Raw genomic sequence first — 14,026 nt, 5'->3', positions numbered from 1 at the left:
CTGGAGACACCTCCACACACACCGACCCCTTCCCAACATCATTCTCCAATCACTTGTCTCTTGAATACAGTGACCACTAGGTCACTTTCTTACTAAAATTCTCAACTTACCTAGGATCCTCAGCATGGTGGCTCCACCTGTAGTCCCAGACACACCATTACACAGGCTGCAGATTCACTCACCATCCCGAAAACACGTCACCATTCCTTCAATATTGCTGGGTCAAAATCCCAGAATTCTCTACCTAAAGGCTGTACGGGTGTTTCTACAAATGAATTATACTGACTCAAGAGACAGCTCACCACTATCTTCTCAAGGGCAACTAAGGATAACAGCTGGTCCAGCCACCAAAGTTCACATCGCATGATTGAATTTTTTTTTCTAAGCGTCTACAAGGTATTTTATAAGACACCTTATTCCATAATGAAGTCATTCGCTACCTTTTCTAATAAGAATAGAGTCACTACTGGACAACATAATTCACTCTCAGGTACCATCAATATTTGGCACAAATTTTTGAAGTGTTGTTAATGAGGATCACGCTGTTTCACGTATATTGGGAGAACTTGAACTTGTATTTGCATTCTCAAAATTTGCCTTTTAAAAATTTCATGCTTTAGCTTGGTTCTCAAAACATAATGAAATGTTACATTTTGTACATGAAGATGATACGCATTGAAATTTTGCCTTCAATCTTTAAGATTGATGTTTCTGTTATTACACAATTTATTAGTTACAATCAAAGGGCTGACATTTAACACATTAAAAGTAAATTTTAAGCAGCTCAAAAAAAATCAACTTGTTGTGCATCACACTGAATTTTTAGGATAGTCACATCGGCATGCTTTTATGTTTTTAATATATTAAAGTTTTCCACAGTCCTGATATATTTATTAAGCACTTGTGGCAAGAATAGATTCAGCAATTATTTGAGGCAATATAATGTCCATTCTGATGTTAACAATTCCATTGAGACAGTCATGTGCACCTGTATTACATGGAGAAAAACGAACGCTCCTTTCCTTACCATATCCATTACTAGCAACGCCTCTGAAGCTACCTTCACTTGAAACGGCTCCTGAAATGAAAACACCATTTACCAACAGGTATACAAGAATTTAAAAAATAGAACACAACAAACTAGAAGCATCATCTTTATCTGAAAAAGATAGGTAAGGCTCTTACTGGTTTCTCTTCACTGAAGCAGTGACACGGGATAAGCTGGAAAGGGTCAAAAGAGCTAAGGAGAGAAAATGAGGCAAATAATTAAATCACCAAAGGCATGAACAACAGTGAGGGTAGGGCAAAACAACCTTTAAATAAAGTCTGAATTTTATTAGCAGTTTGTGTTTGCCATTTCTCTACATCAGTTTTACATCAGTTAAAGAGAAAATTTAAGCAATACTAGGGTTTTGTTTTAACGACTGAGCAGTCAACCGGAGGAATGGGTTGAAAATCCAGTTCTTTGAGGGGACACAATGCAACCCCCATTGTAAGAGCTGGCCATCCCAATGCAGTTTGATGCCTCCAGGCCAGGAAAAAAGATAGATACCAGATGGATGGGTGAGGAAGGGGCAGTGTTCATGAGAATAGTAGAAAGCCAGCGTGGCAACTGCAATAGCCCAAATTATTCTTAAGAAACCAACATGAACAGCTTCCCTCTCTGGCCTCAGTAAAACAAAATTAACACACAACTTTTTGGTCATCTTTTGCTCCAGGCCATACTGACTGCACGTTCTTCCATGGATACTTCACCCAGCAGACTTTTAAAACAATATTAGATATTTGAATTCACTAAAGCTCAGTCTGAATCAGCTCAACTACTTATTTTAACTCTGCTCGTTTCCGGCTTCCACCAGGTGGAAGGAACTTAAAATGGTCATATTGTTTGTTAACTTTTATTGCTTCATTTCAAATGTTTGGACAGAAATTACATTTTTCTAACACTAAGCCGGTTCCTAAACCAAACAAAATATGCTGACTATGGTTGTTACTGATGTGCTTTGAGCCTAATACAGGTACTGTAGCTTTGGTTGTAAATGGAAAATCCTCCCCATTTTTAACCACCTACGAGAGTTAAATTAGACTTTTAAATATTTCATAATTGATCACAGGAACTGAATCCCAGCTACAAAAATACTCACAAAAATTTCACTATAAGTCTTCCTGCCAAACTGTAAGAAAACACCAAGAATAGTATATTTCCACATGTTTTTAAAGTTTTAATGTAGCCAAAGTATCCTGGAAGAAACAGAAACTGCCTCTTATGCTTCACAACTGGCAATACAAATAGCTAATTTCTGCCATAATCCTGTCCATTTTACATAGGTGGTTAGTGCTTTTGTGGCGCAGTGGTAGTTTCCCTACCTTTGGGGCAGAAGGCTCAGCTTTAAGGCTCACCTTCTCTAGACGCATATCGTAACACATTTAAATACATTAATACAAAATATCCACACAAGCAGAATACAAAAGCAAGCTTAACATATAATAAGCAAATATTACGATTAAAGTTCTCGCAGGTCAATTTCTTAGTGTGGCCATTTTTAAAAAACACGTGATCGTAGTTCATGAAGAGCTTATACCTCTTCGACTGGCGAGGGCCTCTTGCTGGTTTTGGAGGCTTGTTCAACTCTTCTTCCTGCCTCCTGGCCAATTCTTCTGTTGTGAAATGCTATAAGTTCATAAATGATACTAAAATTATCCAGAGATATGTTATCTGAAATAGCAATTTAACAGCCAGCCTAGCAAGGAAACGTGAGATAATTGATAAGTCATTGTCAAATATTTGCATCCATGGACCACGTAGACATGACAAAAGACCTTGCAGCCCACCTACCAGGTCTATCCCACCTACTTTCATTTGCTGTTGCACAAAAACTTATTAAAATTAATGAGAACTGATGGAAACATTAAATATTTTGCCATTTTTTGCTTCTAAATATAATAAATCTATGTGCATTTATTTTAAAAAATCAAGTATCACAAATAAATTAATGATATCAGCAAAAACGCATGGATATTTTCATGTTATAAAAATTAATACAACGGAATGTTCTCATGTTATAAAATCATCACCACAAATTTCTGTAAAACTAATTCATATCTTACATCGATATGAATCAAACAAAATCAGGGTAGGGGTTGGGATGCTATTCAGACGGTTGGTATGGACAGAATGGCCTGCTTCCGCATTGCAGGGATTCCATTCTATGCTTTGAAAGTGTGTGCACTTTAAGTCAAAAGTATAAAATCAAGAAGCTCTAATAAAAGTTAACCAATGGGAATCATTGCAGATTGTGGTAAAATACTTCAGTGTTCTGAGTCATACCTAGCACAAAGGAAAATATCTGTGGTTATTGCGGAGCAACTATTTCAGAACCAAGACACTGATGAAAGAGTTTCTCTGGGTAGATAATCTCCTACTCACAGCCACTCTCAACTGCGTCATTAGTGATTTTCCTTCCATGAAGTCAGAAATGGTGATATTCAGTAACGTATACAGGATTCAATTCCATACACAATTCATCAGGTATTGAGACATTCATGCCAGCATGCATTCATATATGGACAACCTTCAAGTCTGGGCTGGTAAATGGCAAGCGACGCTAATATTAACCAAGTGCCCGACCATCTTCAGAAAGACAGAGCATCTAACCACCTCTCCATGACCTTCAATGATATTAGTACCGACACGTTCCACCATCAAAGTCCGAGTACATCACCATTAACCAGAAACTGGGCCAGTCATATAAACATTGTGGTTACAAGAGCATGTCAGAGGCTGGTTATTCTGTTGCAAGTTATTTCCTTTCTGACTCCCCAACGCCTTTCCACCATTTATAAGGCACAAGTCAGGAGTGTATGGAAAATTGTCCATTGCCTGGATAAACATAGCTCTAAAGGCAATTAAGAAGTTTGAGAGCATCATTCAGGACAAAGGTGGTCACTTGAGTGGTACTCCATCCATCATCTTAAAATTCCTCTCCATCTACTTTCAAAGAGACTACAATAAGCACCACTATTGAAATGCACTGCAGCAACTTATCAACATTTCCTTGACAGAACCTCCCAAACACACAACCACTGTCATCTAAAAGAGTGAGGGCAGCAGACATTTGGTAACCTTATCACTGAGAAGTTCCCTTCCCAATTCACAAACCATACTGACCTACGAATATATCACTACACATCCACTACTGCAGTTTGGTCAAAAGCTTAAAACTCCCTGCATAAAGGTACTGTAGAAGTACTCACACCAAATTTCCTGCAGTGGTTCAAAAAGGTTACTTATTGTTATCTTCTCAGGGATGGGTAACAAATCGTAACTTGACTAGCACTTTCCACATTCCATAAACAAATAAAAGGAAATCACAATTATCTTCCTGTCTTTCAGGCGGGACCCCGATTATTGCATAGCTTTCTTGGTCTGGGTTCTGCTGGGTCTTCTCAATGCCTTCCTAAGCTGGATAAAGCCTAGATATTAAAGGCAGCATCTTTTATCCTGCCCTGCATTCAGTGTGAGCGTTCATTTTTGGACCATGGTTGGGCCAAGCTCTGGAGCCAAGTCGTTCTGGCAAAAACCCGAACCGAGTCTCAGTCAGCAGCTCATCGGCAAGAAAGTACCATCTATCGATCAGCTCCTCTATCACTTCACAGATGACAAGTAATTGGTCGATTTGGACTTATCTCCCTCTTTGGCAATAGGATGTGCAAGCCAAATTTTCGAAATCATCAATTGTATGCTTGTTTCATAGCTACACATGGATAGCTGATGAGGTCCTAGTCAGTATGGTGTGCAACTCCTCAATTCTACAGCTCCTATGTTATTAGGAATCAAGATCCCAATAAGAAGCATGTAATTTTAATTGTTTGGTATTGCTATGCAAAACCAAGCTTTACTGATTTAATCAAGTACTTTATACTCAATGAAAGTAAATAGCGAAAGATCTGAATCAAGCCAAAAGCAAAGTACAGCAGGTGCTGGAAATTTGAAATAAAAACTAACTGGTAGAAATACTCAGGTCTGACTGCATTTGTTGCGAGAATGAAAAAAAAGCATTTCAGGTCATTTTAAACATTTTAGAACCAGTTCTGATGAAAAGTCACAATCTGCACATTTTTTCAGGATATTTTGTTATTATATCTGTTCTTACTGACTGTTTGTTCAACCCACCTTTCGAGAGACTGAAGTAGTGTTTGTGCAAAATACAGGTATATCTGGTTCTGACCACATCTACCAGACTAAGTGAATATAGATTAAGTCAACTTCAATAAAAACATCAGTCTGTTTACAAGAGCAACTGATACCCTGGACCTAAGAGGTTACCTATAGCAGATCCTGTTTTGTAAAAAGACTGCCCATAGCATGTCCTCTTCTCAACTGTTGCCTGATTTTTCTATCACAATCCTCTGTTTTCAATCCTAAATATATTTTCTCTAAGCATTGGGTTGATTTGGATACTTAATTCAAAGTAGCCCATTACTTCTTTCAAAATGCAACTATGACAAATAAATTTACTTATCCATTTTGTATAGTTTTAATAAAGTGTAGTAACTAGCAAGTTGATTAAATTGTGTAATGCAGTCTTTGGTGAAAGTTTTCTAAGGCAGTAATGTTGTTGTAAGACTTTTGGTTTCAAGTACCTCAAAAGTTTGTCCCTCCAGATCCTTTGCATCACACCAGTTGCCCCAAGAATCTCGCACCCGCCGTCTTCTGGTACGCTATAACAAATAACAAAAGGCAGGGGATTGAGAGCTTTTCATAGCATTATCTATGCACACATAATCATTTGCAAAAAAATAGGTTTGCTGATAGTTTAAGGATAATACCTATTCCCAAGAATATTAAAGTACTCTCCACACAAGCCTTTCTCCTTCAGCCGAAGGCTAACTGTATATTAATTGTGCTCAATCACATGCAAGCAGTAGGCTTTAACTTTTTCACTTTGTCCTTATAAATGGACGGGGACTGAAACTGTGCTTACTGAATTAAGACATATACGCTTGTGATCAGCATTCCCTCTAATTTTCTTATTGACTGCACTGGCCTCCAAGGTCCGTGCACAGCAGCAACTCCCAGAAAATAAGCAACACTGTGCGCTTGTACTTCACTGAGAAATTAACTCATTAAAACCAAAACAAAGCAAAATAGGATGCATCATGCCAGATTTCAGTCTGGGATCTGACTTGTCCAGAAATAACATAAGTTGGGATCATAACATAGGTAGTAACTTTATCAGTAATTTGAACAAATAGCCTCAAATGTTATCTTTGTTTACTTAGTGAAGACTGGCACAAGATTGAGGCATGTTGCTTATTTTCAGTTTAGTGAAACTTCAATGAGGTATTTGTCATGGCACATACTAAGAAATATTTTCATGTTGATATTTTATACACACTGTAACAAGGTTTAGTCTTTCTACAATAATAATTGGTAAGGAAAATTAAAGATAAATTGGAGACAAAATTATGGAGAAAACACCAAGAATTTTATCTGTGGCATCAGCAAAGTTTCTGATGCTTTTCCTTACCATCAGATCTCCCAAAATGCAGCACCTCACACTTACCTGAATTAAATTCCAACTGCCATTTCTCCATCCATATCTGCAACTGATATATATCCCGCTGTATCCTTTGACAACATTCTACACTATCCACAACTCCACCGATCTTTGTATCGTCTGCAAACTTACTAACATACCCATCTATATATATCACAAGCAGCAGAGGTCCCAGTATGGATCACTGGAGAACACCACTAGTCACAGACCTCCAGCCTGAAAAACAGCCTTCCACCACTACCCTCTGCCTACTATGGGCAAGCCAAATCTGAAACCATGCGGCCAAATCACCGTGGATTCCATGCATCTTAATCTTCTGGATGAGCCTACCATGACGGACCTTGTCGGAAGCCTTACAAAAATCCATGTAAACGACATCCACTACTCTACCCTCATCGATCACCTTTGACACCTCCTAGAAAAATTCAACCAAGTTAGTAAGACATAACCTACCCTACACAAAGCCATGCTGACTGTCCCTAATTAGATCATGCTTTTCCAAATGTGTGTAGATCCTATCCCTAAGGATTCTCTCCAATAGCTTCTCAACCACTGATGTGAGATTCACTGGTCTGTAGTCTTCTGGATTGTCCCTATTTCCCTTTGTGAACAGAGGAACAACATTAGCTACTTGCCAGTTCTCCGGGACCTCTCCAGTGGCTAGTGAGGATACAAAGACCTTGGTCAAAGCGCCAGCAATCTCCTCCTTTGCCTCTCTCAATAACCTGGGGTAGGTACAATTGGGCCCTGGCGACTTATTCACCTTAATGCTCTTCAAGAGAACCAACACCATTCCTTTCTTGATCTGAAAATGCCCTAGCATATTAGCATGCTCCGCACAAATCTCACTATCCTCCATATCCTTTTCCTTGATGAATACTAATACAAAGTACTCATTCAGAATCTCACTCACATTCTCTGCCTCCTTTATCCTTGAGTGGTCCTACCTTCCCCTGTTATCCTCTTGTTTTAACTGTATCTATAGAATGCCTTGCCAAGATCATTTCATGGCCCCTTCTTGCTCTCCTAATTCCCTCTTCGAGTGCTTTCCAAGTTTATTTATATTCGTCATGGTCCTTTCTGATTTTAGCTTCCTAAACCTTACATATGCTTCTTTTTTCCTTTTGACTAAATTTGCAACATCTCTCATCATCCAAAGGTCCCTTACCTTGCCGTCCTCATCCTTCCTCCTTACTGGAACATGTCGGTTCTAAACTCTCATCAGCAGGTCTTTAGACAATTCCCATATGTCAAATGTGGGGACATGCCTGATAACAGCTCCTCCCAGTTAACAGTCCCTAGCTCCTGCCTAATACTGATGTAATTTGCCCTCCCCCAATTTAGTACCTTCCTGCAAGGTCCTGACTTATCCTTGTTCGTAGCTATCTTAAAACTTAAGGAGTTGTGATCACTGTTTCCAAAATGTTCTCCCACTGAAAGATCAGTCACCTGGTCAGGCTCATTAGCCAATAGAAGGTCCAGTATGGCCCCTCCTCCAGTTGGACTGTCCACATACTGTTTCAAAAAGCCCCCTTAGATGCACTTAACAAACTCTGCCCTGTCTGAGCCTCTTGCTCTAAGGGAGTCCCAGTCAATATTGGGGAAGTTAAAGTCACCCACTACGACAACTCTGTTTTTATTTCTTCTTGCCATAATCTGCCTACGTATTTGTTTCTCAATGGTGGCTATTCGGGGGCCTAAAGTATAATCCTATCGGAATGATTGCACCCATCTTGCCTCAGTGGATGAGCCTTACAGCATGTCCTCTCTGACTGCAGATGTAACATTCTCCCTGATTAGTAATGCAACCCCTCCACCTCTTTTACCTTCCTCTCTATCTTGTCTAAAACAACAAAACCCTGGAATGTTAAGCAGCCAGTCCTGCCCCTCTCTCAACCAAGTCTCTGGAATGGCCACAACATCATACTCCTATGTACTGATCTAGGCTCTAAGCTCATCTACCTTACCAATAATATTCCTTGCATTGAAATAAACATACTTCAGCGCATTAGTACCATCGTGTTCATTTACCTGTCTCCACCTGTCCTTTCTTTCTGATTTACTGGTCTTAATATCTACCTTCCCCTCAATCCCTCCATTTGCTGACCTGCTACTCTAGTCCCTACCACTCTAGTTTAAAACCTCCCGATTGCACTAGCGAACCTCCCTGTGAGGAAATTGGTTCCCCTCCAGTTTAGGTGCAACCCATCCCTCTTGCATAGGTTAACCCTGCCCCAGAAGAGGTCCCAATGGTCCAAGAGCCTGAAATCCTGTCCCCTGTACCAGCTCCTTAGCCACGCATTCATCTGTCCTATCTTTTTATTCCTTGTCTCACTAGCAAGGTAAATTGTTAGGAAAAATGGCTTAAAACCAGAGTCTCTTTTCATTGCAGTAGAGAAGACTAAGGACAAAGTCTGAGACACATTTTCAAAATTATACAGTTCTGATTTGGTAAATTAGAACTGTTTGGAAAAGGAGTCACATAGTTATACAGACTCAGGGTTATCACAAGAATAAATCCAAATCCAAATAAATCCAAACCACATCCAAATACTGAGGCAAAAAATTAATATAAAATTTCATTTGATACCAATTTGAAAAGAAAGAAAAAATGTTAGAAAACTATGGCAAAATGGCAGGGGAATGGAATTAATGTGGGTCGCTTCAATTAAAAAAATTATGACCACACAATATGACACTATCTCTGATTTTCTGTAATTCTCATCTTCACAGGTCGGTCAGAAAAAATTCTAAGAAATTTTAAATGGGTCAAACTCATAATCCTTTGGTCAAGGGAAAACTGCTCCATGTTAGCCCTACCCAACTACCCACAAATTAAACTTTTTTGCACTTTGCTTTCTCTAAGTTAGTACATCGAGCTTACTTAGTACTACTTGGACAATAGTGAAGGGTGCAATAGACTGAATGGTTTCCATGCAGTAAAATTCAATGGTTTTATGAAAAGATATTTGTAGAACTTTACTTCATCATGACAACTGCAGTGTAAAAGGCTGCTACAGTATTGTTCTACAGTTATGGTATTTATTCAACTCACCATGGACTGCAATCTTTGAGCAAGCAAATATGTCTGTTCACTGTCCTTTCCTTCCTCTTTATTACGTGCTCGGTCTGCAGGTCGTGGTCGATGATATATTGCCTGCTCTGTGAAAACAAAAGTAAAAATAAAATTTACCAAGATCCTTCCATCATATGGTGGAATGCTATAATACTAAGTTTAGATTTTGATCAGTGTGAAACCTAAATAACAATGTTAACAGGGACCAAAATATAATTCTAAAGTTTGCTGCTTCAGATCTAGGTTCCACTTTTATACATATAGAGGGCAAATGCTATCTATCAACCATCAAGTAAGATCACATTATAATTTTCAAATACTGAGACCAAAATGAAGTAACTATCATTCTCATCTCTCTCTCTATCTTCCAACCCCCCACCTGCCACTTTGCCCACACACAACCAATGAGTGGTGGCAGGGATTGAGACTGGCCAGGATTGTAATTCCTGACTGCAAACTAATGCTAAAAGCTGGAAATGTGATGAGAGTGTCAACCATGGTGCTCCTAGGGACAAATAGCATACTATCATTTACTGTCAAGTTACATGGAGAAATAACCGTGCTATTGTGTAGTATTAATCTACTATGGCACGATACCCAAACAAGGATACAATGCTATAATAACAGCAAAGTACTGCAGATGTTAGAAATTTAAAAGAAAAACAGGAACTGCTGGAGAAACTCAGCAGATCTGGCAGCATCAATTGAGAGAAAAAAAACCAAAGTTAACATTTACAAGTCTGATACAACTCTTCTTTGAAATTCTTCCAATGTGTCGTATCAGATTTGAAACATCAACTTTCATTTCTCTCTCCAAGATACAATGCTTCCAATTGTGAATGCTGGAAAGAAAAAATCGTGAAGAAAACTGTTGGAGAAAAGTTAAATATTTACATAACTGATCACTAAGCAACTAGATGAGTTCCTGTCAGCTATGAAGATTCTGTTTCTGATGCCACTTTGGTGACTCACTTTTTAGTAATTGTACTGCATGACATTCTGATTTACCAATTATTATCAAAGTACAATATTAATCAACATAATTCATCAGGATATTCCGAACCAAAAGCCAGCTGAAGTTTGCTGGTGTCAGAAGCAACTCACAGACTGATGTTACCTTGGAGTGGAACATGAGAGGAATAGATATTAAGATCTTAAAAATTTAACATGAAGTAGTGTGCAACTGGGAACTGTTGGTGATCAGAGAGAAATGTGTGTCTTTGCACATAAATTACAGGAAGTTTACATGTAGATACTACCAGCAATTAGGAAGTTAAATGATAGGTTAATTTTATTACAAAAGGCTTGGAGTATAAAAGTAAAGAGGTTTCGTTGAATTATATCGCACCTTGTTTTGATTATTACTACAGTACAGTTTTGGTGTTCTTACACAAGGTAGAATATATTTGGAAGGAGTGCAGCAAAGCTTCACCAGATGGATTTCTAGGTTGAAGAAACTGCTCTGCGAGGTGATATTGAGTAGACTAGACTAGACCTACAGTTCCTGGAGTTTAGAAGAATGAAACTGGGCCTCATTTAAATTGTAAAATTCTTAAGAGGTTTGACAGGGTAGATGCTGGGGATGGACGTTTCCTCGATAAGAAAGCCTAGAAATATGGGTCACAGTCTTAGCATAAGAAAACAGCTAAGTCAAAGAGAAATTTCTTCACCTACAGAGTTGTGAACCACTGAAATTCTAAATTGAATGTTCAGTTGATGAGCATATTCAAGCAAAACGTTGGTAGATTTTCAATACTAAGGAAATCAAGGGATATGATATGGGTGAAAGAAAATCCGCGACAATCTTACTAAATGGCAGAGGATGCTGAAAGGTCCTAATGACTTATGCCCGCTCCTATTTCCTGTGTTTTCTTTTTACGCTGATTACTCAGTAACACCTGTAAATTTCCATTAGTTAATGTCTTTAAAAGGAGTCTGATAGATGTCTAATTAATGACAAGACTGTATATTCTAAAAATTTTTGCAGATAAAAGTGGTGAAATGCTACGTGGAAGCAAGTGATTTTTCAGTTGCTGGAATCATGAAGGTCGTAACTTGGTAATAAAAATGACAGCATGTCAGGAATTAAAACAGCTGCGACATAACTAATATAAATTGGACAAAAAAGTTATGAATAAATAATATATAAACTTGAGGGTGCAACCTGGATTTTTGCATGAATTATTTGTAGATACAGATAAAAACTGTAGATCTTTAGTCAGTCTTGTGATGAAGCAAGGCTTTATAATTCAATTAACAAACGGCTCCATAGCTAGGAACATCCAGTTATGACTTTATATTTGCAACTCCATCCCAGCTCACCAGGCAATCAGAGCCATCCATGTTTATAGCTAATCACAGCCTCGAATGTTTGACCCTATAAAAAGCAAACTACCACGTTTCAATTTTATGTAGAAGGCCAGTACAGGAGAAGAATCCTTATCTTCTAATATTAAGAAAAGTAATGGTCATATTTTCTAACATTTTATATTTACATTGAGATATACATTTGCTGCTTTTAACTTTTTTTCACTCTCTTTCATAATCTGTAAAAACCAGTTCCTGACACTTGACACATTGTGCAGAATTGTACATTAACATTGTAACATAGATTGAGTGAATTGCAGGAATTTGTCTAAAAAGGAGTTATAGCACCACCCAAAGGAAACATAAAATACAATAACAATAATACTCAGACAAGAAGTTATTTTCATGGTCTGAAAGTAGTAGGAAAGGAAAAATTTAAAAAGGAAATAGAATTAATGAAAAATAATTAAAAAGAGGAAGAGAAACAAATCAGCTATTTAGATTACCAGAAAATCTCTGCCTGGCATTTGGTCATTTTAACTATTGAACTGAGGCCAAATGGTTATCGAAAGCATGTCCAAACTAGCTCTCATAATGCTCAGTTTGCACATGGGATTTTGTCCATAGAGTCAACAGCCAAAACTATAATAGAACTGGACAGTGAATATATCCAAATTGAGATTTGGAAATAAAAGCTTTATCTTGTAAATAAAACATATTGCAAGCTCACCACAGTCAAAATTTATAGCTCCAATTAGCTCCAGGTATGTGTGTATCCGTCCAATGCAATTCACATCTCCACAATTTTTTAATCCTGGTCGCACTGATGTTTTATTCAGATATTTGGGTTTAGACTTCTCCCTGCAGGGGATAAAAAAGAAGCAATCAAATTGCAATTTGTGACTGTCAGACATTTCAGCTCCTGGGACACCAGAAACCGGGACTTTTTTTAATAATAAAGGTCAGATGTACCAAATATGATCAATTATCAGTTGGTGAAAGTTTCACATTTGAGTATGGTAACCCTAAATTTGAATAGAAACAGATGAAAAAGAGGAGCATATTCCACTTCATACCATTACAGAAAAATTGGTTGAAAAATGCAGTACAAAGCAGTAGCAAAAATAAATGGCGGTTTGGAGAGGTAAGGGAGCCTGGTTGCCATTTGATTCCTTAATGCATCAAATTACCTTTAAAAGGAAAAAGCAAACAAGTAAATATTCAGTAAAATTGAGTAGCATTTACCAGAGTAATTGAATGGAAAATAAGTAAAGCACAAGGAAAGTTTTTTTTTATACAGAGGGTAGTAGGCGCCTGAAACAAACTGCCAGGGGAGCCGATAGAAGCAGATACACCAGCAAAGTTTTAGAGGCATTTAGATTTACACATGAACAGGGAGGGAACAGAAGGAAACAGACCTTATGCAGGCGCATAGGATTAGTTTAGAATGGCATCATGGTCAGCACAAACAGGGTGGGCTGAAGGGCCTGTTCCTGTGGTGTACTATGTTCTATATTGCAGAATCAGCACTATATTAAATATTTGAATATCATACAGTAGGTAGGAGACAGATGCACAAGTTTGGTTTCCCCCTTGTCTCTGCCTTGTCATAAAGTTGACATTACTTTTGAGTAACAATGAACAGAGGCCAGTAAAATGGGCAAAACAGGACAAGTAAATGAAAGAAGGCAAAAAAATATGTAAGCCTGAGCTGTTTTAGAACAGAACTGGTGAAGGTTTTAGATCAGATTGTCTCCAGGTGTATGACCCTGGAAAACCTAATAACAGAAAAATAAAATTCAAAATCAAACTTCACAGTTCTGTAGACAGCACTTTACCAGTTCACAGTACCCTGGAATGATCAAAGTGGGATTGACAGAAATGGAAGCTACGTAAGAGGTTTTTATCCTCATTCTTTTTATCAAATTGATATGAAAGATATGATGAAGTACCTGTCTGTCACAATATTTAATTACAAAGTTACCATTTAAAGAATGTATACTTATTTTAAAAAATTTGAAAAGCACTTCTATTCAAGTAATATTGTTTAAGTAGATTGAATGGACACAAAATTTGGCTGGTT

At 37.9% G+C, this 14,026-nt stretch overlaps 1 protein-coding gene across 1 annotated transcript in view; it reads right to left on the bottom strand.

Annotated features, from left to right (window-relative positions):
* The window catches only part of mysm1 (Myb-like, SWIRM and MPN domains 1), a gene marked incomplete at its 5' end in the record, with an annotated part of 70,031 nt that overhangs the window by 26,476 nt on the left and 29,529 nt on the right, over nucleotides 1-14,026 (bottom strand). The window contains 6 exons of the mRNA XM_048602086.1: nucleotides 1,028-1,078; nucleotides 1,186-1,240; nucleotides 2,583-2,671; nucleotides 5,644-5,721; nucleotides 9,616-9,722; nucleotides 12,674-12,804. Coding sequence (XP_048458043.1) covers nucleotides 1,028-1,078; nucleotides 1,186-1,240; nucleotides 2,583-2,671; nucleotides 5,644-5,721; nucleotides 9,616-9,722; nucleotides 12,674-12,804 — 511 coding nt within the window. The remainder of the gene's footprint in view (nucleotides 1-1,027; nucleotides 1,079-1,185; nucleotides 1,241-2,582; nucleotides 2,672-5,643; nucleotides 5,722-9,615; nucleotides 9,723-12,673; nucleotides 12,805-14,026) is intronic.

Source organism: Rhincodon typus, chromosome 10 (genome assembly GCF_021869965.1).
Source record: "Rhincodon typus isolate 14 chromosome 10, sRhiTyp1.1, whole genome shotgun sequence".
NCBI lineage: Eukaryota > Metazoa > Chordata > Chondrichthyes > Orectolobiformes > Rhincodontidae > Rhincodon > Rhincodon typus.
The sequence above is the reverse complement of the archived record's forward strand: the minus strand, read 5'-3'. Positions and strand labels throughout refer to the sequence as shown.